General features: G+C 42.2%; 1 protein-coding gene across 2 annotated transcripts in view; it reads left to right on the plus strand.

Annotated features, from left to right (window-relative positions):
- The window catches only part of Ush2a (usherin), a 668,288-nt gene that overhangs the window by 554,970 nt on the left and 88,747 nt on the right, over window positions 1-24,571 (plus strand). For both annotated transcript variants that reach the window (XM_028760212.1, XM_028760216.1), the window contains 4 exons: window positions 2,526-2,709; window positions 3,552-3,709; window positions 18,816-18,974; window positions 20,620-20,782. In XM_028760212.1, coding sequence (XP_028616045.1) covers window positions 2,526-2,709; window positions 3,552-3,709; window positions 18,816-18,974; window positions 20,620-20,782 — 664 coding nt within the window. The remainder of the gene's footprint in view (window positions 1-2,525; window positions 2,710-3,551; window positions 3,710-18,815; window positions 18,975-20,619; window positions 20,783-24,571) is intronic.

Genomic DNA, 24,571 nt, shown 5'->3' on the forward strand with positions numbered 1-24,571 from the left:
TGTGTTGTTGGAGTCTGAACTCTAAATGATTTTTTGAAACTGTCGGCAGAAAAATCTAGGCCTCCTTGTATGCTGTATCCATCGTGGAGGGATAACAAGATGGACAGATTTCTTCTCAGAAAATCAATTGCTCTTCTGAATGCTGGTGCACCCAAGGCCCTTTGAAATCTATCTAGACCGTTTCCTTTCTTTGTCATGATGCTGAATAATTTGTCCTGAACATTTTTTTTTCTTCTGGAAATGTCAAGAGCTTACCTTTTGCAGAGTAACTGGCTTGGGAGACACACTCAGCCAGAAGCTTTTGATTGCAGGAAGGCTGATAGAATGGCTATTGTAAACACTCCTTAGAAGAGGTATAAGATCTGAGCAGGGCACACCTCTGGCAGACGCACCATTTCACTGTCAGATTCTCCATCAACATCTCCACATCTGTAAGGATGCCTAAGAGGCTGGAAAGGTGGCTCATTGGTTAGGGGCACCTGCTACACTTGCAGAAGGGATCTGATTTCAGTTCCTAGCATCTATATGGTAGTTTACAGTCATCTGTATCTCCTGTTCCAGGGGACCTCATGCCTTCTCCTGCCTTCCTCAGGCACTGCGTACATAATACACATGCATACATACAAACAAACACTCATGTACAGAAAGTAGAAAGTAAATAGATCCAAAAATCATTGTTTTCAAAAGAGTAAGCACGGACCTTGAATTGTCATTTCTGTGTGCGTTTTATCTTTATGTTGAAGAATCGACTCCATGAGACGAGTCTTATCTTGGTCGACTCTGTACTCCCTGTAACTTGTCTAGACTGCCTAATGTGAGCGGGAGATATGGTACCCATACTGGTTTTCTACGCTTAGATACAGGTTGGCAAGTCGGACAAAGGATCCCTGCCTCAGTGGAAATAATTTTGCTTTAAAGCAGCCAAAGGGATGGAAAGTCCATCCAATTGTAACAGCATAAGTGACACACCAAAGAAAAGATGATTATAATGTCTTCAGGGTCGTGAGGGAAATAGAAAGGGGTGTGTGAGGGAAACTGAACCAGACCCTTGGAAAAGGCTAGAATAAGACAGTAGATGTCAAGCAAGCTGCATGGATTGGGGAGGAATCTACACAGAAGACTGAAAATAAGATGCAAAACCTATAGTGTTGGAAGCAGATGTATCTCGGGGAAGTACAATCCTTGTGGCAGGCAAGAACTGAGCTTGAAGCATTTTGGAGAGAGAAAAATGGTGCAGCTGTAGGTCCACAAATGAGAGACTGTAGTGATAGGGAGATCAGGGTTAGAGACATCGGGAGCAGAGAGGCCACGATAAGACATGAACGGCATGAAAACTACAAAAGAGTCATGTTACCCTGAAATAAAGCAGAACGTGCTGTAAGGGTTCCAAAAGCACTGAGAGAGCCAAGGCTTAAAACAGAGATGGCCCAGAAGTAGCAGGGCATCCCTTCATCCTCGACTAGGGAGGAGGAGATCAGGGCTGGTCTCTAGCTACACAGTAAATCCAAGACACAAGGACCAGCTTTGAGGTGGAGATGAGGCTAGGATGGAACTCCATGGTAGTGCAGTTGCCCAGCATTGCTGTGGCTGGCTTCAGTCCTCAGAACTGCAAAGGACAGATGCTAGCACAGAAACACATGAGAGACCTTGTGGTCAGAAGCAGAGTGACAGCAGTGGAGAAAGAATGCTTTGGGGTCCGCATAGCCCAGTGACCAGAGAGCCAGGGTCCTGAGCGCCTTACGGTAATAATTCTGTTTATGTATTTTGCCTAAGAAAACCAATCCACAGCCTAGCTTGGAGCTATGTAGACTGTGGATATAAAAAACCAAAGTTCCACTGTTGATGCTTTGAGCTCTGATATGGAAGTATTTATCTAAATGGCAATGTCACATAGACAGTTGGATTCATAAGTCTGAAGCCCAGGGGAAAGTATCAAATATACCATAGGGTGCCTTCAGCATGGATGAGAAAACATCATGGAGGTAGGGGTGGGAGGAGGAGGAGGCAGAGAACAGAGAGGGAAGGGGATGTGGCAGAAGCATGGAGGATGCAGAGGCATGGAGGATGCAGAGCCTAAGAGAGACTCCACTGCTTTAAGAGGCAGTGAAGAATCCTGAGAAACTGGGAAGTGAGGCCAGAAAGTATCCCAAGGAAGAAGAGTTGAATAGCCACTGTCTGAGGAGCAAGCAGAAATCCTAACTTACTGAATGTGCTGATTGTACTTCTTTCCAGATAACCCAAGAGAGGAGCATCAAAGTTTCAAATGCCCAGATTTTCTCCCAGCCTTGACCAAATTACACTCAAAGTAGTGCCCAGACATCAGAAACTTCCCAGGGCATGTGGGGAGGCATTCCAAAGTAAAGCAGGATGAGAAGCAAATCTGTGTTTGGAAATGTGGTTTTGTTTCCTCTACACTGAGACTTAAATCCACAGATAGGGGCTTGCTGGCTTGCAAGGAGCCATGTCATTTCACAGGAACGTATTTTATCCTCACAATAAAAACCTCATTGTGTCATTTTTGCCAGGAGTTTGGGTGACACCAAGACACATTATCATCAATTCTACAACCGTGGAGCTATATTGGAATCCTCCAGAAAGGCCCAACGGCCTCATTTCTCAATATCAGCTGAGGCGTAATGGAAGCTTGCTTCTCGTGGGGGGCAGAGATGATCAGAGTTTCACTGATAAAAACCTGGAGCCCAACACCAGGTGAGTGAGGGAAACTTCGCCCGACACACCATTAGCTTTCTAAGCTGTTCAAGGTTGAGACAGACTAGTTCCCATTCAAATGTTACTCAATTGTTGAATTAATCTCCTTATTCGTGAGCCATGCTGTAACAGATAATAGTGCTTGCTAAATTGTTGTTAGTTTTGAGTCTATATGATAACCTTTTCACCTAGGAATAATTCATCTTTCATTTGGCATGAAAGCATGAGAAACTTAAATATATAAAATACAAATGTCCAACTTCAAAAGCTATCAGATGGTGATTAAAAGATGCATTCTCAAGTTATCAATCAAAGAGGCTGGGCAAGCCTGTACCCATCACCTACCACTTCCTCCCTCCCTCCCCTTGACTTGTTCTGCTCTGTCTGCTGAAGTCACACATTTGCAATTCATCCCATTCATGTCTCAGCAGACACAAGATAAACCTTACATCAACAGATGTTTCAGTGCAGAGAACAGAGAATAATTTAGTTTTATTGTGGAAAATAACAGATCAATTTAAATATCCCTGCCTCTAAATGAATCTCCCTGAAAACTCAACCCATTTAGAAATAGAAAAGACTAAATTGAATTTTCACAGCCCAGTAGCACACCCCAAGACATTCCTGAGATCCTCCGGAGAAGCCGTGAATGTCTCCAGGGTTCAGCATGGAGTCGGAGTCGGGAGGTAGCAAGAGCGACACTCTAGAGAGGATCACTGTCTATGCCAGACTGTACGCTTACAGTAGTGTTTCTCACAGAAAATAAGTCCCAAATTGTCACAAATTTGCAACATTGTTGCAATCCCTCAAAGACTTGCTGAGTAGAGCTTTGGTTTCCTCAGGTATGTTTACAAGTTAGAAGCCAGAACTGGCGGTGGTAGTAATATGAGTGAAGATTACGTTGTCCAGATGCCTGTGTGGACCCCAGAAGACGTCCATCCCCCATGCAACATCACTGTGTTGGGCTCTGATTCCATATTTGTAGCATGGCCAACACCAGGTAAAGAAAGACATGGAATCTTTCTCTGTATGTCATTGTGTATGTGTGTATCTCTCTCTTCTCTTCCCCCTCATCTATCTCTCTGTATGTCTCTCTCTCTCTATGTCTCTGTCTGTCTCTGTCTCTGACACACACCCCCCCGCCATAGTCAAAAGGAAACTAACTGGAGATAAGGATAAAATGTGACTTCACAGTAAACCATATCTTCCTCATAGATAAATATGAGTGGAACAACCAAAACACACGTGCAAGTATGCACGCATGTTTGTCTACATATGTGTATATTAGTGATGTGTCTGTTACTGCCACAAACAAAATCAACTTGCGAAAAATGATTTATTTTAGCTTATGTTTCCAAAAGGAGAGTCCACAATGTTAGGAGACAAATGACAGCAGCCAGCTGGGTCAGGAAGCTGACAGACAACATTTTCAGTTGCAAACACCAAGCAGAGAGTGAACTGCAGTATGTCCCAGTGACATACTTCCCCTCGCAAGGCTCCACCTCCTAAAGGTTCCATAAATTCCCCAAATACCACCACCATGAGGACCAAGCATTCAAATACTTGAGCCTATGGAGATATATCTTATTCAAACTCCCATAGTATGTATTTCTACATTAATATGTATGATACATGTTTACCTATATAAATATGTAGATACATACATCTATCTGCCTCTCTGTCAAAGCAATGCCTCTTAGGAATTCAAACTTCTAAAAACCCTGTCTCATACATAATTAAGGCAAGTCAGAGTTTATAGCTACCCTGAGTATCATCTCCATGGGAATCCTGCGGCTGGCTCACTGGCCTAGAGTGTCTTTTTCAATGGCATCAGTGAACAGGAGACTTGGAAAGACAATGGCCTGTTCTAACTATGAACTTACCATGGTGAACAGTGATAACTGCTAACTATTGCCTCTCCGCTCTGTGAGTTTTCATTAGGCCATTTAGTCAATGCCAAGTTGCTTTGATGATTTAATGTATTATAGTATTTTGATATAAATATGATTCTTGGGTAGAATCATGTCCAGATTGATTCTGTGGAGATTAAAGTAAAAGGCTGGACAGATCAGTGGATAAAGTATTTTTTTATGTATGCATGAGGGTCTGAGTTCTAATCTCCTACAACCACATAACAAATCTGGGTGTGATAGTATATGCCTATACTCCAAGAGTAAGGAACACTGAGGCAAGAGGATTCCTGAGGCTTCCTAATCTGCAAGGCTCAGAGAAAGACTCGTGTCTTTAAAACAAAGGTAGGGAAAGATAGAAGAAGACACCTGCTCTCTCTCTGTCTTTCTCTCTCTCTCTCTGTGTGTGTGAGTGTGTGTGTGTGTGTGTGTGTGTGTGTGATGTATATGTAATGTATATGTATTTCAGGAATATATATATATATATATATATATATATATATATATATCAAGTACCTTCATATATTTATACAAAGAGAGAGACAGACAGAAATCATCTCTGTCTTTTACATAGAGTAATTTCATAATTTGTATAATATGTATAATTAAATTTTACATAAAATTTAAAACTGATTATAGGCTTAGGTTCCATTTTTCAAAATGTTTGATTTTACTTTATTTTCAGTACTAGGGGTAGAACTTGGGGCTTTGCACATGCTTTATGAGAAACAAGCATCAACCACTAAACCATACACCCCGACCATAATCTTTTAGGGTGCTAGAATAGTATCCCACTTTTATATGTGCCCAGTGTGGACTCCACCATGAAGCCCTCAGCCCCTGATGTTATTTTCAATCCACACTCTTAAATCAAAATGGAAGCAAATTCCATTCATCTGAGTTCAGCTACAGCTCAGCACAGAACTGAAAATAGCGATTCTGGCCAATGCAAACCTGTTTCTTAAAACAATTAACAAAGACATACTTCTCATTGAATTCCATAATCATCCTGAATTGAAAGCGTCATGTTCAGGGAATGGTGTAAACTCTGTATTCATGAATTTAGAGAAGCTATGACTTCCTGCACTGAGCCTGTACAAGACTGGGCCTGTCAACAGACAGTCGTGGTAGAGGAGGAGTCCTCGGGCTCTGCCCCTCCCTGGTCATTCATAGGAGCCATTGTCCTGCGTAGCATGTCCACTTGTGAACCCTCCACTTCTAATGGGGAATTCCATGCCCATGGTCACCTGAAGGCTGAGCCCTTGTGGGTTTGAAATTTTCTTTAAGACTAGAGAACTAAAACAAACAAGAAGATGCCCAAATGAAAGGAGAAAACATGACTGGGGGAAGGAGCTTCATGGAGATTAGCAGAGGTAGGGAAGAGACATGAGGGAGAGAAATGGTAGCAATATCTAGAATTCATTATATACATTTATGAGATTGTCAAAGAAATTTTAATTAATAGTATATACATGTAACACCTGATTGGCTTGTAGAACAGCTAACTATTGATAGAGAATATGGAACTTTCTAACTAGACTTTAATAAAAATGCTTCCACATTTTTTTTTTAAAAAAAGCTATGCATTCTTAAAGGTTCACTGTTTAAAATGTGTGGTATTCTTCTGATGTGAGGATCTCTGGTCAGGGAGAAAGTGCTTTGCTTTGCTCACAGGAAAGAAAATATACAAATAGCTTCATACACAACAAAAAATGTAAGATACTCTAATATATAAAATACAAATGATTCCACACTAGTTTGCTTTACAATCAACACACAGCATGGAAAATTAAACAAGACACAATAGCTGCCCATATCAATAAATGTCACTAATCTCCCGGGTTTAGAAACACAGACAGTCCTGAACTTTGTTCTTAATTTTTATAGAGGGAGGATTCTAGTCTTTACTAGATTAATGTACAGTCAGTCTCCTCTATGGAAATGGTTTCATCTTTCGTAGAATCACACTGTTATCTTGTATCACAACCTTTCAGTGTTATTATACATATGCATATACATATACGTGTGTGTGTGTGTGAGTGTGTGTGTGTGTTTGTGTGTGTGTGTGTGTTTGGAGGTGTCACAATCAGAGGACAATTTGTGAGAGTCTGTTCTTTTCTTCCACCATGTGTGTGCATCTTGAAGATCAAAGTCAGGTCATCAACCTTGGTGGTAAGCTCCTTTGCCCACGGACCCATCGCACTGACCACCCTCCTAGCATTTTTATGGTGTCTTTGTACTTTAGGGACACCAAGTAAAATAAAGTCAAGAGCACCAACTGGAGACCAGTCTCTTCCCACATGCAAGAGACAACTTAGATTCAGATCTATGTCTTCTCCAATCCAGATTCTCCAAGAATAGTAATAGAACATCCAGGATGAAGCTGAGTGACCAGAGGGATTATCAAGTCATCTTCCTCTTGCTCACCTGAAGACTGAGCACTTGTGGGTTTGAGATTTTCTTTAAGACTACAGAAGTAAGACAAACAAGATGCCCAAGATTCATAAACTCGTGGCACCACTTGACAGACCTTACACAGTTTATCTAGATTTGTGCCATTCTGCAGTTAGATAGAATACAGGACCATTAGTTTTCTTTATTTGTTGAGACATGCTTTGTGTCCTAATACATGGTGGGTTTTGGAGAAAGTTCCCTGGGCTGCTGAGAAGAATGAGAATTCTTTTTTGTTGAGGTAGAACATTCAGTAGATGTCTGTTAGGTCCATTGAATTCATGATGACATTTGACTATAATGTTTCTTTGGTGGTTTTCTTTGTTTGGTTGGTTTTTGCTTTTTTTGGTCTGGATGATCTGTCTTTGGGTGACAGTGAGGTACTGAAGTCACCCAGTATCACTGTGCTGGTATTAATCCATGATTTTAGATAGTTGTATATGTCTTATGAAACCATAAGCCTCATGTATAGTGAATGTGTGTCTATAATGCTAATGTCTGCTTAGCATGTCCTGTTGTTAAGTACCATGTGATAATATGTACCTCTTCCATTTGGGGCTTCAAGACAATTTCACAGGTATTAGAAATACCTAGTCCTGTCTTAGCTCTTTTTGCTTGGAATCCTGCTGTCTAGCCTTTTACCTGAAGGTGGTGTTCCTCTTTGGTGGTGAGGTGTATGTCCCAAAGGCAGCAAAAACATGGAATCCATTTGTCATCCAACCTGTGTGTTCGAGTCTTTTTCTTAGAGAGTTGAGATCATTAATATTGAAAGTTATTATTGAAAGGGTCGTACTCATTCTTTTATTCTGTTCATTTTGCGATTCTGTTGATTTGTTAGCCCTCTTCTAATTGAAAGTCCTGGTGTTTGTATTTACATGTAGGACTGTTACAAAGGTTAAATGATGTTTACGTAGCCAGCATTTATTACCTGGGTTTGGATGATAATTCTATAGATCTGAGTGATCTTTTAAATTCAATTCCTAATACCTTCAACACAATCATTTTAATAACTCATTTTTATTTATTTTCTGGACCAAGGAGATGGTTCATCAAAAACAGGTAAAGGCATTAACCTATGCACTAACCTGTGCAAACCTGATGACTTAAGAGCCCACATCCAAAGCCTGATTCGATAGTGTACATCTGAAATCCCAGCACTCCCATGTAAGATGGGAAGCAGAGGCAGGAAAATTGAGTGGAATCTGGAGGGGCAGCTATGCTGGAGTAAACAGCACAGAAGAATCCAGAAATACCTGCCTGGACAAAGGTGAAAGACGGGAACTGGAGCTCTTGATGTGTCCTTTGACCTCTATGGGCACACCGCGAAACATGCACGAACACACACACACTTACTTTTAAAATGTATTTTCTCTAGCACTTTCTTGAATGCCTTAGTTATCAAAGTGCTAAAAACACTTAGTTCAATGCAGTGTTGGAATTTTTCAATGCTTTTCAAACCTCCCAGCAGTGTGTTGTTTCCTTTTATGAATTCAACATCAGATGTTTTCATTGGCTTTATAATATTTTCAATAAGAAAGTCTCGTTGTGGAATAAAAGATAATCCTTGCATATAAAATGTAACATTAACTCTTTCCTGTCTCAAGCCCGGTAAGAATTTTTCATCCAGTCCACAGTAAAGGAAAATGAAGAATTGGATGCTAACTCTGACCATTGTTAACAAATCTATCATTTCCAGACCTCTCAGTTTTTTAGATGCATAAGATCCATTACAGAAACATTTGATACATGGGGAGATTATTTTTCTGGTGTCTGGAAGGATTCCAGACTCAGGAAGCATCAGGTGATTGTGTCCTGGTTTTCATGTGCAGTAGATTCTATCAGGAAACGCCTCATGATTTGGAGAACAATATTTTTTTTTTTAATTTGGAGTAGTCACAAATACATGTTCAAAGCAGAAGAAAGGCACACTTGTTGCAAGCAATGTTGTTTATATAGTTACAATCAGGAATTGTCTAGATTGTCCCCCAAATTCAGAAGTTCAAAATGATTGCACCATAGCCATGGCTGAATATCAAGTCAAAGAGTGCACATCTGTGTTTTCCAGCCCTGACCGGAAGCAAATCCTCAGGCTGAGAGGTGACTGGTGGGTAGCATAAAGAAAGGCCTGGGTTCGATCTCTAAGCATAACTTTAGCCAGGCACGTGCACACTGGTAATTCTAACACTCCAGAGGTGGGGATGGGAGGATCAGTTTAGGGTCATCTAAGTCATACAGGAAGTTGGAATTCTGCCTAAGCCTCAGGAGATTCTGACTCTAAAGAAAAAAGTAAAAAGAAAAAATATAAATTCTTCACTTGAGTCTCATGATAAAAGATTCTCTTGAGGTGCAGTCAAGAAATGTAGGTTTGTTTGTTTGTTTGTTTGTTTGTTAAAAAAGCTCATCACATGACTGGAATGCACCACCAAGTTTAGCTAGCAACCTTGATCTCACATACCAAACCAGCATGGTCAGTAATACTAATTCCTGGAGATAGAAATCAGCGGCTTCCTCTTGAATGTACAAAGCCAAAATATTGATTGAATTAATTGATTCATTTTCACACGTATTTTGTGGGGATCAATATGGACAGAGTAACCTCAGGCAGGTAAGTTGCTGGGAGCAAATAGTCTATGTGGTTGCTTAGCAACAGAAGAATTACCTAGGTAATTAACTGGATTTCGGTTTTCAAATTATGTTTCCAATGCTATCAATAAACTACATCTTAGATCATGTCTATAAATCCTGCTGGTAAAAGCAATGAGGACACCCGGGAGAAGGGTAACTGTGATAGAGCTGACCTTCTAGATGCGCATTTTTTTAAGTCCTACTATGTGCCAAACACTCCCAGGCTCCAGTGAATTCTTATGCAAACAGGATGAAGTAATTTCCCCATACTAGAAATTTGTGGAGTAATAGTGTAGTATGCTCAAGGTCGCCTGGCATTGCCAGGATTCTTATGCAAGCCTGTTCAACTGTTATCTTTGAAGAGTAAATCTTTCCTGCTCTTAGTTTAACTCTTCCATTGAAGTTTTGCACTTTCCCCTGGAAGTCTTACAAATGCATGATACACACACACAAACACACACACACACACACACACACACACACACACACTGCTTTGTAAAGTGGTACCCAGAAGACAGGGCTGCCTGTTGGCTAAAACCTAACAGTTCAGGAGGATGGTGTTTTGTTGGGCAAGTCAAGAGCAGGAGAATTAATTGGGAAATTGTGACCCCCTCTAAGGGAAAAAGAGTCACCAAGCTAAAAGTATGTGGATGAAACAGAAGACTTCACCTGCCCAACCCAGAGTCAGGGAAAGAACTGATAGGATTCAGCAACATCATGCAAGAACAGGGAGATTCCTCACGAGGTGGGCACAGTAGACGTTGAGAAATGTCTCAAATACTTATGAAGAGATTATTCAAAGACTGGTTTACAACCCTGTTCAAGATTCTCTGTCCTAGGCCAAACCAGGTCCATTTATCTCCTATTTACCTGATAAATGTTAGTAGGAATAGCTCCAAAGCTCTCCAACCCACTTACACACACACACACACACACACACACACACACACACACACACAACTTAAAATAATCAGTGCTAGAAAGGTAGTTCAATGGTTAAGAGCATTGACTGTTCTGCATAACCCAAAATCGATTCCCAGTACCTGCATGGTGGCTCATAACCATCTGACTCAAGTCCATGAAATCTGACGCCCTCTTCTGGTCTCTGAGGGCACTGCTGCATGCACACACAAACAGAAAAATAAATTAGAAATGAAAAAAATATATATATAAAATATAAGCCTTTTTTAGGGGCGAGGAGTCGCTGTAGTAATTTACCTTCCATTGTTGACAGTGCAGTAAACAGGTCTGAAAAGACTCTAGCCAGTTACTCTTCAAATTAGAGGCAACATGGGCCACTTAGCTTCCTCCTAAACTGTCCTCTGAACCCTGGATCAGCACAGAACCAATTGAAAGAAAAGAGAAATATATGTAACCTTAATGGATGAAAGATTATAGAAAATTAAGAAGCAAAAGACTTCATAGAATATAAAGCATTTGCTCAGAGAAAGAACAGAGGCAGCTAGTCCTGCTGTTTGAGAATCCAAACATTCAAAATTATTTAAACTCTGCAGATAATAATGAGCCGTTCTAATTTATCAAGATGATGACTATATTTTGAACTATCCACCCCTTAATCATGTCCTAATTAACAATACAGTCGCATTCAGCAAAGCACTTTTTTTCTCACTAAGGATGGTGAGTTATTTAAGTTTAAGGCATAATATTGAAACCCCGGCACTTTCTCTTGCCCATTTATCTTTTAGTCCATTAAAGAAAAGAATTGGCAACCATGCTTCTGCTGGGAAATCATTTTAATTAATCCTGCGTGGGCACATAAATACTTTTTATTAATCACATTTTGATGAAAGGTTAGCTAGCGACAATATGGACTCTCTATAGACACAAGCCACGCCAGTGGGTGTTCAGTTACAGTCTTGGCTGTGGTACATGGGATTGGATGCTCATCTGATTACAAACAAACTTCTCGTCAACGTTTGTAAATGAAAATTTTGCCTTGCACTAATTTGGATGATCCAACATTGGCTGTTGTTTTAGTTGAGTGCAGTACCCAGATGACAAGGATTGGCAAGTTTCAAGGGAGAAGAGGAAGCCCACCTAGTGACTTACGTTTCCTTTGTTCATTAACAAGTGAATGCATCTTGCATTATTGGGTCTTGGTCCTCACTAGGCATTTTTGTTGAGATAAACACCTCCCTTTTAGTAACTATCACTTCATGTCTCATGTCTATTTTCTACATTTGTTTGGGTTTTTGTTTTGTTTTGTTTTCTTTTTGTGACAGTGTCTCACTACCTCACACTCAGAGCAATCCCTCTGCAATGACAGGTGTGAACCGCCACACCCAATCTATTTTCCATATTTTACTAGTGAGAAAAGTCAACGTAGATGTTTCAAACTGTGACTTTCTCTAGGTTATGCATTGCATAGCTATCAGAGGCAACTTATAAGTGATTTATTTTTTATGATTTTTTTTCTTTTTAAACCTTTTTTTTAACCTTTTTAAGTTTAACATATGTGTACTGAATGACGGGCTTAAGTATGGCATTGTCATATGTGCATATAAGGTCTTCTGCTCATAGCCCCTTCCCCTCTGTTCTCCTTCTCCATCCACACAGCTCATGCTGGCCACCTGATGCTGCCCGAATGGTCATCTTCTGGTTTGCCGCCACTTGTGTACGTGCACATTCATGAACATTGTTAAAAATCCAGTTTCTATCTTTCTACTCTACTTAATTCATATCACAAATTTTTTTATCATTTCTACGATCTAGTTCAAAGTTTAAAAAAAATAATTCTGCTATAGATACAGAAAATGTGAATGACCACAGTATATAATAATTGTGGGCCATCCCATGGTTGGGGGGGGGTCATTTTATCTGCAGGTCAACCTTCATAAGAATGCAGAATGCACCTGTCTTTGGGTAGACTGAGTTCTTGTGTTTACTTAATGGACAAGAATATATCCACTGATCCCCACTCATGGGTGTGGTAGGGTACAGGATACCAGATCACGATGAGAGGCACAAAGAAGATGTGACATCATCCCACCTCTGAGGAACGTGTCGCCTGTGAGGGAAGCAAAGGCTGCAGAGTATAGCCCTCAGCCTATGTCAAAATCCTGTACAGTTATCGTCAAAGAAGTGAAGGCAGCGTGCTTCACTTTTTCACCCCCAAAAAGGACATAATCAAGACACCCCTGCCTACACAGGAAGGCATCAGACAGTGTGTCAGAGACACTGCTTTAAGGGTAGGCTGGCTTTTGAAGCAAACGCTGCTATCAAACTGAATTAATGGGTTATTTTTTTTTTTACTCTTAGAATTGTTACTGCTCCTGCTCCTTAAAAAATTATTTTAAAAGGGCTTATATGATTGACTTGTCCCATTGTAAAGTATGCACCTGCTGTGAAATGAAGCCACAGAGGGGAAAAAAAAGTTGAATAATTTAACTTTTTTATTTGTAAAGATAATCAGGGTTTTTCTGATTACATCTTAACTTCATAAATGTTAAATAACCTATCAGCATCTAGTTGTTGTAAATTATGAAAAGGAACACTGCCAGGAATATTAACCAATACAACCCTTGTTCTTCAGAGAACAAGAAAATGTGTTATGGCAGCTTGTCACTGTGCGACTGGTAACTCTGACACCAAATAACAAAACTGCCATTTGCACTTAGGCTAGATTGGTTCACACGCGTTTCCGAGGCTCCTTTTGCTCTGACAGAAATTTATGAACTCGGGAACTAACCAAGTCGTAAGCCTCCCCAGCTGATTCTAACAAATATGCCCATTTCATTTCATTTAGTCATCAGGATACCAGGGGGGCTTCGTCGGCTCAGACTCATTGCAGATGGCACAGGGTTTCAGGGACACCACAGACGGTGTGTCACTGCCCTGCAGAGTGATGGCAGGGGTGGGACCCTCTTCCTAGATGTTTGTCAGAGTCTGACATGTCCACAGTTTAGAGGTGCATTTTCTGTTCCAACACCTCATAGGTGTATGTAAAGGGCTCTCGTTGCCCATTTACTGCGAGGTGAAAAACACATTTCCCGGGTTCACACTGTGGCTAGCCATGCTTAAACCTAGATCAATATTGTGTCTATCTGGGAAACACAGTAGAAGTGCAATCTTGTGCCCTGGCCCCTCTGGGAGCCCTGTCAGTTCTGAACAGAGACGTTGAAGGATGAAGAGTGTGGAAGCAGTCGGTTGTAGATACAGACTGGAGACAAAGGAACTGGCTTCAGGCAGACTGGGTGGGAGACCACCTGAAATTACCTCTGAGGGTGAACGACAGACTGTCTTCACAGAGCAGTTTGATCATGTGCAAGTACACACTTAAAAAACCAAACAACAAGAGAGTGTTAGGACTGCCCCTTGCATGGATGTGACATTCATATCTGTTTGGAAGAGTGGCTCTCTGTGTGAGGTGTTGGAGGACACCTGAGAACATGGTTAATACTCATCTTTCCTTTTTATCTGCTTTTCTTGTGTAGAGATGAGGATTTTTCGACAGCTTCTACCTTGTGGGAATGAGCTAGAATACTTTGTGGTTTTATGTCACCCATGCAGAGGTGCAGCCATCTGACCAGTGGTGTCAGCCCTTTACAGAGGAAGCCACTACTGCTCATAGAGGTCACGTGGTGTGAGGTAATGACTAGAGAAACAGGGACAGAGATGATCCGATCAGAGTCCAGTGTGCAGTTTATAGAGGTCAATAACTTGGGGGCGTGTTGTATGTAAGTGTGTTTTCTAGACTCTTCCACAAGACCTACCGAAGGAACAAAGAGAGTGAACATGTAATCCTGAGGAATCAGCCTCAAGCACTGACCATGTGTTTGCAGTTTCTTAGTTGCTCACTGGGTCTTCCAATCCACGCAGATTTGGCATCCTTGCATTTGCCTTGAGTCCCACAGTTCACGGGTTTGGAAAGCATTTGTTACAAATCTCCATCATTGAAAAGTGATACATTGTACCAGGAAAACCTAAGAGAGCTACCCCCAGTACCAGGTTCTGTGCATGTTCTTCTCAACTCATTGCGTGTCATCCTACAGGACAGACCATGCCCCCTCCACTGACAAGGGACTCCATCAGGATAATAACGAGATAGATTCATGGGACTTGGAATGGTGAGGTATTCAAAAATACTCCTGATTGCAATTTCTGTAAACACATTGCATTGCCTTGCTTAAAGGTCAAACTGCAAGCTGAAAGAGTCCCTGGTTCGATCTTCAGTCATCTCTACTGCGACGTGTGGTGCTCCCTGAAGGATGGAGTGGGGGGGAGGGGCTGGTGCCTCACCTCACCCATTAATGAACTGAGAGTCTCAAATGGTCTCTGTCATCCGTTCTCTTCCTCCAAGCCTCAAACTTTATTTAATTATAGTAGCTTGCTGGGAACTCTGAGCAATGCTCCTGGTTTTGTCTTGCAGTTGAGAACTAGGCCTTGAAGAACATCTTCTAGGTAAATCCATGGTGTGTACTCATTAAACCAACCAAGAGAAAGGTGAACCTACCTAAAAATCCTAAGGATTTGCTCTTATGATAGCTTTATATCCACTCGTGATAAGATGTAATAGAGAATTTTCTACTGACACACTGAACGTACATGGCAGAAGCCAGACCAACCATTTGTTCTGTGACTATGTCCTAGTGTTTCATGGTGAATTCATTTCAAGACAACATGGAGACACTGAAATTGAGTCATTCTCTGAGTTTCTGGTGAACAGTTCTTTCCAACACTTGGGTTTCCAGCCTCAACGTGAGTTTCTTCTGCAGTCCTATGTGTGACTCACTCTGACATGACCTCTGTCTCTAACTTTTTAGGCTTACAAAACTTTTTATGACTTTATCCAAACAGTTTTCTAAATCCAGACATTTCAGGCAGGAAAAAAGTCACAGCCAAGTTTTACGGACAAGGAAAAGTGAGATTCTATCCAGGTCCAGGCCTCAGATAGGAAAATCATGTGTTTCCAAAGGTCTTTGTCTTTGAATACTCTTTACCATGAGCCCACATGTGTCCAGGATGTGTGGGGCTCAGACTAGGAAACTTGGTATTTAGAACTTAAAATCTTAACCTCTAATTTTCCTGTTCCGTTAATGGCAATTTGACCGGTTCCGAATTGCTCTCCTTGTCTACACAGCTCTTCTCAGCCCTGCTCTGTAATTTTCCTTTCCTGTTAGCTTAACCTAAGATTCTATTTTCAAAGCTCAGAAATATAAGCCTCGCTCTGTGCTCAGACCATATCATTACTACTCACAACCAGCCAGTGCACAATCCAGAACAAGTGTCTTTGACTTAACTGAGATTTAATTTTCTTATCTTTGCTGGGAGGGAACTTGGCGTTCAAGAGTATTTGCTGCTCCTCCGGAGGCCCTGGTTCAGTGCCACGCTGCTCCCACACCTGCAACTGCCTGTAGTTCTAGGTACAAGGGCGGGGTCTGATGCCATCTACTGGCCCATGTGGGTACTGCACACAAAATGCATATACCACACTCATAAATAAGTAAACAAGCAAATAAGTAAATGAATTTTTAAAAGAGAATGGTAATCATTATCCTAAAGTCTAACTCCTTTATTTAATCACCTGGTGAATGGTTGAACTTCTACTCTGTGCTATAAGCTAGACACAGGAGCCTCGTTCACCAAAATAACAGCCTACAACCTTCGGCAGCTGGTGTTCCTCTATTAAGAGAGAGCATGGCTCTGTGGGGCAGCACAGGACTTCAAGGAAACTGCTCTTCTAGCTTGCATTATTGATGCAGCCATGGCATGAACCTTGCGCCTGATCCTGACTTCCGGCCTCAATCCGTCACTCGCTGGGCAGCTGTGCTTTAACAAACACATTCAAGTTCCTGTATTGTTGTTTGCATATAACTCCCAAATTTCCTGCAGATATTATGAAATCTAATGGCCACTTGGGTTACCTCAAGGGGCTTCCTCAAGCCCAGGCTTAGGGACATAAAGAATGGTGTGTCACCATCAACTGAAAGAAGACACTTAGGGAGCTTAGAGTTTGTCCACTGTTGGGGGCGGGGGAGGGGGAGGCAAGCATAGCTCCTTCAGATTGCAATCTCCTGTTGAGATGGAAATCACTCTAGCCCTGGGAGATGGCTTATATAGGAGAGGGTGATATACAAGCATCAGGACCTAAATTTGATCCCTAGACTCAACAATAAAAACAGATTAAAAAAACAAAAACAGGTATGGAATGTACACTTGTAATTTAGGTTTTGTGTTGCAGAGACAAATGGATCCCAGGGCCTCAGTGGTCAGCCAGCCTAACCTACTTGATGGGTCCTAGGTCAGTGAGAGAGCCTGTTACAAAAGGAGAAAATGGTTTATGCCAGGAGCAACAGCCAAGGATGTCCTCTGGCCTCTACATGCATGCATGAATCACACACACACACACACACACACATGTCCATTCACATGTTTGTACATGCACACATGTGCACATGCTGCTCATGTCTGGGTTGCTAGATTCTTCCCAATCAAGCATATTTCTAAAGAAGACCATGGAGCAGCAGGGTGAAAATCTCCCCTGTACCCTGTTTGTACCCACTGTGCACAAATCTCAGGCATCTCAGGGTCAATCAGCACTTCCTCCTCTTGGAGCTCACACCTATACAAATAGAGCCACCTGTACTTCTGTAGTCCTCACCCCTCAAGTGTCCTCAGGTGCTGTGATGTTCACTCTGTGAGGCTGTGTGGTTCAAAACTCACGCGGGGTGTGGGCGGGGTCGGGCCCGCGGCCGACTCCATCCCGAGAACCACTGCTTGGGACTCGGGACTTGGTTATACTCTCTGCTGATGGTTCGATCCCGCCCACACCGTGGGGCTTGGTCTGTCTGCAAGCTGCAGGCGGGCACAGGGTCCCGGAGCAGTGGCTCAGGGGTGGTGACCGGAACAGAGACGGTGCAGCCAGCGAAGGCCCTGGTGCATGGACCACCACTACAGGGAGAGTGTCTCATGGACAGCTGAAGCAGGGAGCACAGGGAGGGCGAGAAGGCTTTTCCCCCCCGGCAAATTTCCCACTTACACAAAGACACGTCCCAGGAGACACGTGGAATTGGAGATTTTATTGCCATGGTGATGTATCTGAATGGTGGTGCTCTCCCACAAAATGCCAGGAAGGGCTTCCCTATATTGGAAGTGGGAGAGGGGCGGGGCCAGGGCCTTTAGGTAATACGTAAATCTTGAGACAGAGACCTGTTTCCCCGCCCTCTACCTGTGCCTTCCGTGACCGACTGCATGTTACATGGAGACCGAGTGTTAGGTCTCTGGGTTCTGGGGGTGTGGCCAAACACCCCAGGATTTCTACAGTCCTACAAGTTTGTCAGTGGGTTTCCTTGTTTCTATGGAAAGGACAGACTTATTGATATACAGCATGGAACTAACCCTGTGATTGTCCCACACTCCCCCATTGGTGGGATAATTCAGTCAGAGCCTCTATTATGGTCTCCATCCAAGACTCAACTTCTTGCCTTTAAAAGTGAATGTCTATTCATGACCATATAAAACTTAACAGGCATTTAATTATAGGAACAGATTGTGCATAGATTTTTTTAAAAAACTACTTTCTTTAGGAAGTGCTGGTGAAAAAATTGACAGTTATTGGACCCAAATTTCATATGTATTTAAGGCCCATAAGTCTCACTGACAGAGTGGACTGTCCTAGCTCAATAATTAATGTCCTGGGAAATCTCCAGGTAGACAGTGATTTGGATATTTTATGGGCTATTATGTCAAAGATCCATGTCAGACAAGATGCTAACACAATGGTCTGCAGAAAAATTATTGTCACAAGCAAACTACAGTTGTTGTTTTTTTTTTTAATGTACTTTAGATAAACCTAAGGAGGATGTGATACCCTCCTTAATGGCTGCATGCTTTAAGTGACAGGTGACTTCATTGTTATTTCCCAGTAGAGTGTACCTTTGACGATGACCATTATGAATGTTTAAACAGCTCTTGCCTTTGGAGCGCACATTGCAGTGTTTTCCGACTTGTGTTCTGCACAGCGTCAGTGCTACCCCAAGCCGTCCCTTACCTTTCAGAGATAACCTTGTGTGTGTGCATTGTTCTGAGGGGACGGAGGCATTGATGGCCTTGCATGAGGCAATTATGCATCTTTCTTTCTTTTCCTCTCCCACTTCACAGGGATCCTGCTTCCCCAGATTCCGGTGGAATACAGTATCTTCCTCAGTGGTGGGAGTGTGATGTTCTTAGCCTTCGCTGTTGGACGCCGTCAGTCTGCACACCTGACAAACCTGGCTCCATTCACACAGTATGAAATACGGATACAGGCCTGCCAAAATGGTGACTATCTTTTAGAAACTTGACCTAGGCTTGTGTGAAAAGTATCTCAAAACATTTTTTTTTCTTAAAAATAAAAAAAAAACCAGTTACAATACAAAGAATAATGATTAATTTCTGATTTGTGGTAGAATGATTGCCCAGAAAAATCAGAGCCTGTCATTCATTGAAGCCTCAGATATCCCTACACATTGAATGAATATTTAAATACATAAAAAATACATTAAAAGCTACATTAAAATGGTAGCTTTGTAAAGCCTTGTTTTATAAGTCCTTTTAAAAGAAAAACACATGGCTCACAGAAAGGCCATTAGGAACATAAAACAAAATAGGCTCTAGAATAAATTTCATATAAAATGTATTAAACTCGATCTTATTAAACATTTTCAGGAGGGAGAAGGGGAAAGTTATTTAAGAGATGAATTGCAAGCCAAGCATGGTGGTGCATGCCTTTAATCCCAGCATTCGGGGGGCAGAGGCAGGCAGATCTCTGAGATTGGAGCAGCCTGATCTACAGAGGAGTTCTAGGATAGCCAGGGACTATCTTGAAAAAAATGTATTAAAAAGAGTTGAACTGTACACAAATGAGTCTATTTATTTGGTGGTATTTCTTAGAGCCAATGCCTTGGGTCTGAGGTCTGGGCTTTAGTCTGTGGCCTGGCGGAAGCATTGCTATCTTAGACAGAATGTGGCCCACTCCTTCTTCCCTACCATGGAGGACTGAAGAGACATAAACTGATATCCAGAAAAGGAAAACACGGAATCCAGAGAGAATATTACACATTAATTCCATGTGAGAAAAAAAACAAACATATAAAGCCAGGCATTGTGGTACATGCCTTTAATCCCAACACGTAGAGGCTGAAGCAGGCAGGTCTCTGCAAGTTCAAGATCAACCTGCTCTACTCAGCAAATTACAGATAAATAAATAATACCTGGTTGCAAAGTGAGATGCAGTTCACACAGAGATAGCATCTTGCTTCACCTTGGAGACGCCTACCAGGCGATGGACTCCCACATTCCCTGTCTCGTTACCCTAGACTTGGCTCAAGTGTCAGAGCTGGTCTTGATGACTCATACCAGAAACCCCAAGTCCATTTGTTGCCTTGACCCTACAAACCAGGGTTTGTCTGAAGGGTTTGCTCTCCCTGATCCAGCCTTTCACTCTGCAACATGGAAACAGCTTCCACCTGAACCTCTCTTGACGTAAAGGCACAATCACCACATGCCTGGAGCTATGCCATAGATGTCCAATAGTCTTGGAGTTACTTGTTCGATATCTGTGCATCTAAACAACAGAGGTTAGTTTAATGCATTGAGTACTGTTAAGTGTACTATTTGTATCATTTACACACTTGTGAAATTCAAATGGCATCACTTTTTAACTAGAATAACCACAACAGAAATGGAAGCCAGGTCAATCGAGCTTGTGCTTTCTTGCCTACCTCAGTATAAACAGATGGTGACTGAATGAACCATCTAAAATGATTTTAATGTTCAAATTCCATGGGAACCCATAGGACCAAACTGAAACACGCATGCAATGTACTCAGACATATTATTTTCATGGCACTGTTTCTCTCCTATGTGGCTGTGTGACACTTTGCCTGGCTGGACAAATTAACAAAGCCCTGGGTCGCTTTTGCAGCAGGCTGCGGAGTTAGCCCTGGAACATATGTCAGAACACTTGAAGCAGCACCGGAGGGTCTAACACCCCCTCTTCTGAAGGCTCTGGGGTCACCTTGCATAGAGGTTAAGTGGATGCCACCTACGAGACCTAATGGAATCATCACCAGCTATACCGTTCACAGGTGAGAGGTTCACAATTGGGGAGGTGTGCCATCCAAGGGCTGCAGAATCACTCGCATGTTCCACATGCCCAGGGGACAGAAGGGCATTCGTGTTCTATGGAGTACATATGGGTAGAGACTGTGTTGGAAGCTGTGACCTCCGACATGCTACCCAAAGACCAGGGCCCCCAGTTACTGTGTGGCCTTTCCTTGAGATCTGTGTGACAGTTGACAGTCTAGAGCCCTCTGTTTTTGTTTTGTTTTGTTTTGTTTTGTTTTGTTTTGTTTTGTTTTGTTTTGTTTTGTTTTATCTCTTTGACTCCTGTCCTACGTGCCGTTGTCTTTGTTTCTTGCCTTGTCCATTTTTCTTTGCTTCTCTGTGTTTTGCAATTCTAGGTCAAAACCAGGGCCTCACACACAGTAAGCAAGTAAGCTCCATCTCTGAGCCATATATCCCCAGCCCTTCCATTCAGCTTTAAGCCTCTTTTCTTAGATGGCTAGTGGTATATTTCTCCTCACAGTGTGCAGAATTCATTGCATGGATCTCTCTAATGTAAAGGAAGAGAAAGCAGAGAGGAAATGGGAAAGGCAGAAAGGACATGATTGAAGAAGGATAAGGAGGGATAAAGATGAGGAAGAACGAGATGGAGAGGGAGAGAAGGAAGGTGGCAAGGAGAGGAGAAGAGAGGGGGAGGGGAGGGGAGAGGAGAGGAGAGAAGAAGAGAGGAGGGGAAAGGAAGAAGAAAGAAGGTGAAAGTAAAAGATGAGTCAGAGGCCAAGGCCCTGCGTGCTTGACCCCTTCAGCAGAAAACACGGACAGGTGTGGCTGTCAGGCAGCACTACACATGAAGCCCCACTCCAAAAGCCTTGTCTACAAAAGTCACAAAAGTGCAGCCTGCTCCCCGTCACACCCCCGCCATCCCACCCTCTGCTTTCAAACCCTCTGATAGTCTCTCTGGCCCTTTCCACTGCTCTCTGTTTGGTCCATGTACCCTGGACCTAGTTGCTACAGGCATTAGACTCTTTAATTCAGACCCTTCTTCGGTGATCAACTAAGGGTTTGTAAGGCAAAACAAATGGCCAAGGAGAAACTATGGTTACATTTCTGTCTAGTTCCCTAAAATGAGCAAGCCCAACTTCTCAGCAAACAGTAATTTGAAAAATAATCTTTCTGATTCAAATACACGTGGACATAAAAACAGCTGATAAGAATATACACTTTACATAAGCACTTTAGTACAGAGTCTTAGATATCTGGCCTCAGAAATCATTTCCTTCCAATTACTGAATGCTAATTGCATGGGAAGGGTGCATCAGAATCTTGTTATGAATGAAGGGAAATAGGCCACTGTCATAGAGCTGGACTCGGCTCCAGTCTGTTGGTTTTGTAAACAAAGCTCGTGATTGCAGTGAGCATTCTGTGGCAGCGACAGCAAAGGAAAACAGGAACCAGAATGCAGAAAGGCCGCTTCAATGAAAAATACTGTAAATTGAATTTGACAGCATTTGATGGCATTTGATTATTCTAGTCACAGGCAAACAATGATATAAAGAGTAATATGAAACAGAATGTGTTACTGCCTAGCCGACTCCAACGCAATAAACCTTCCCCCAGCGTGACACAATCACTTCACCATCATAATTGTGGCCTGTTTGATACCTCCGAGTACAGCGGAAGGGCGCTGACTGACATAGATACATTTTGTTTTTTATTTAAAGTGAAATGAAAATGGTGCACCGGGGCCCCAGATACAATCGTTATATTCACCTGCCGAGGCATGAATCACTTGGCAGTTATTCCGGCTGAAGTTTAAATGTGCTTAGACAACAACAATATCAAATTTTTCTTAGATAGCTGCAGAAAAAAAATCAGAAATTTGTAAGGACAGAAATAGCACGTAGACGCACAGTTCTTTTTCATCCTGCAACAGACGACGCAGAGCCGCTTCCTTGCATGGCTCCAGCTCGAGCCTGTGGTGCTTCTGAGGGCCGTACGCTGTGCAATTCCTACTCCATCACTCGCCTACTCTCTTCTGTCACCAAAGCAAACACATTCAGCCAAACCAGAGACGAGGCTTGGCCTATGCAGATACGCTCATCAAATCGCCGGAAGCTAACGTGCCAGTTTCATTTTGAAAACGCTTGTGGCAATTCTCACTGATACCCCAGATTACTTCCCCCGGCCCCCTGTAATTCTCTTCTGTTGCTTTAATATTGCTTCTACTTATCACACTCTTAAAAATAGAAACTGCCTGCCCTAATAAAGAAGTAAGACGTTTATGAGCTCAAGAACAAAACAGGACAGTCCAGGTGTCACGGTTCTTATCACTGGGGCTCAAGGAGGAGCTCAGCTCTGCTCATGGTTACGTGGGTGGGAAAGGCATGGCGCCGTTCGGGGTAGACAGAGTGGCTTCTACCCATAGCAGTGGTGCACAAGTTGGCTTCTCCTTCTTCGGATCAAAAGCAGAAGCTGAGCCCACCCGGAGCTCTCCTCTCCGGTCCTAAGCCCATACCTCTGCTAGCTCGGTTCCCAAAGGTTCCACAAACTCTCAAAACAGCACCACCAACTGGAGACCAAGTGTTCCAACACCCAGGTCTGTGAGGAGCGTACCATATTTAAGTCACCATAACCTATTAATGACAGACTCTTAATGTGAATGTCTCAGCTTAAATTTCCAGTTACCTAGGCTGCCTGGCTGACACCATGCAAGTTATAATGGGAGTTTTCTGTAAGGGTTTTCATGAACAATGAGGAAGTTTAAGGTAGTGTTTTATAGCTTATTTCTTACCGAGAATCAGGCAAGGCCAGCTTGCATGGTCATGTCTTCCTCAAAGAGAGGTTGGTTAGCTTAAAGATTCTTTAACCACTTCACCAGGTCCACAGCTTTATAAATGGTAAAATTCTCACCACATCTACAAACTCCATCCAAGGAGCTTTCTTAGGAATTGACAGAACACTTAGTAAAATTACCTCCACCCACTAGGAGCTTCCGTGTAAAGAGATGAAATTACAAAGTGCTTACAGTCCCACGAACCTTCCCTTTTAAATGAATAATGATGTTTGAACTATGTGCATTAGAAGTCAAAAGTGCATACAAAGACACTTTAACACTGTGAAAAAGAAAAGAAAAAAAGAAAGATGAAACTTCCTTTGGGTATTAAGAAAGACTTTAGGTTGGTGTTTCCAAGCAGGAAACAAAAATGATTCCATAGAATGAGTGGATAAGTGACTGAGTGAACTGAGGAAAGGAGACCATTAAATCAAAAACAAAGAAATTGATGAAATCTAATTTATGTTGTGTGAAAAGGCAGCTGTGGGCATTGAGTTAGATGAGGAATAGCTTAGATATATACATATATGTATATCAAGGGATACACGGCTCTTTAAGCTTTAATTCTTATTACTAATGATCTTGTTATTACATAATACAAGATAAACAAAAAGTATGATGAATAATAGAATGTGAGACATGCAAACACTGGTTGAAAAATTTAGAGGTGCATTACTTACTTTTCATTGCTCTGACAAAACACCACAACCAGAAGGGGTTTATGGACAAGCAGGTTTCCTTGGGCTCATGTTCAGAGGGGGGAAGGTCCATAATGCTGGGGGATGGGTGGCAGCAAGAGGGCAAAGCAAGAAGCTGAGAGATCACATCTTTAACCGCAGAAGGAAGAAGAGGGAGACCTGAAAGTAGGGGAGACTCTAATCTCTCAAAGCCTTCCTCCTTCCTCAAGGCTGTGCCTACTTAAGGCTCCATAACCTTCTCAAACAACACTGCCAACTGAGGACCCCAAGTGTTCACATAT

This window comes from Grammomys surdaster, unplaced genomic scaffold (assembly GCF_004785775.1).
Source record: "Grammomys surdaster isolate TR1022 unplaced genomic scaffold, NIH_TR_1.0 130, whole genome shotgun sequence".
In the NCBI taxonomy this organism is placed as follows: Eukaryota; Metazoa; Chordata; class Mammalia; order Rodentia; family Muridae; genus Grammomys; species Grammomys surdaster.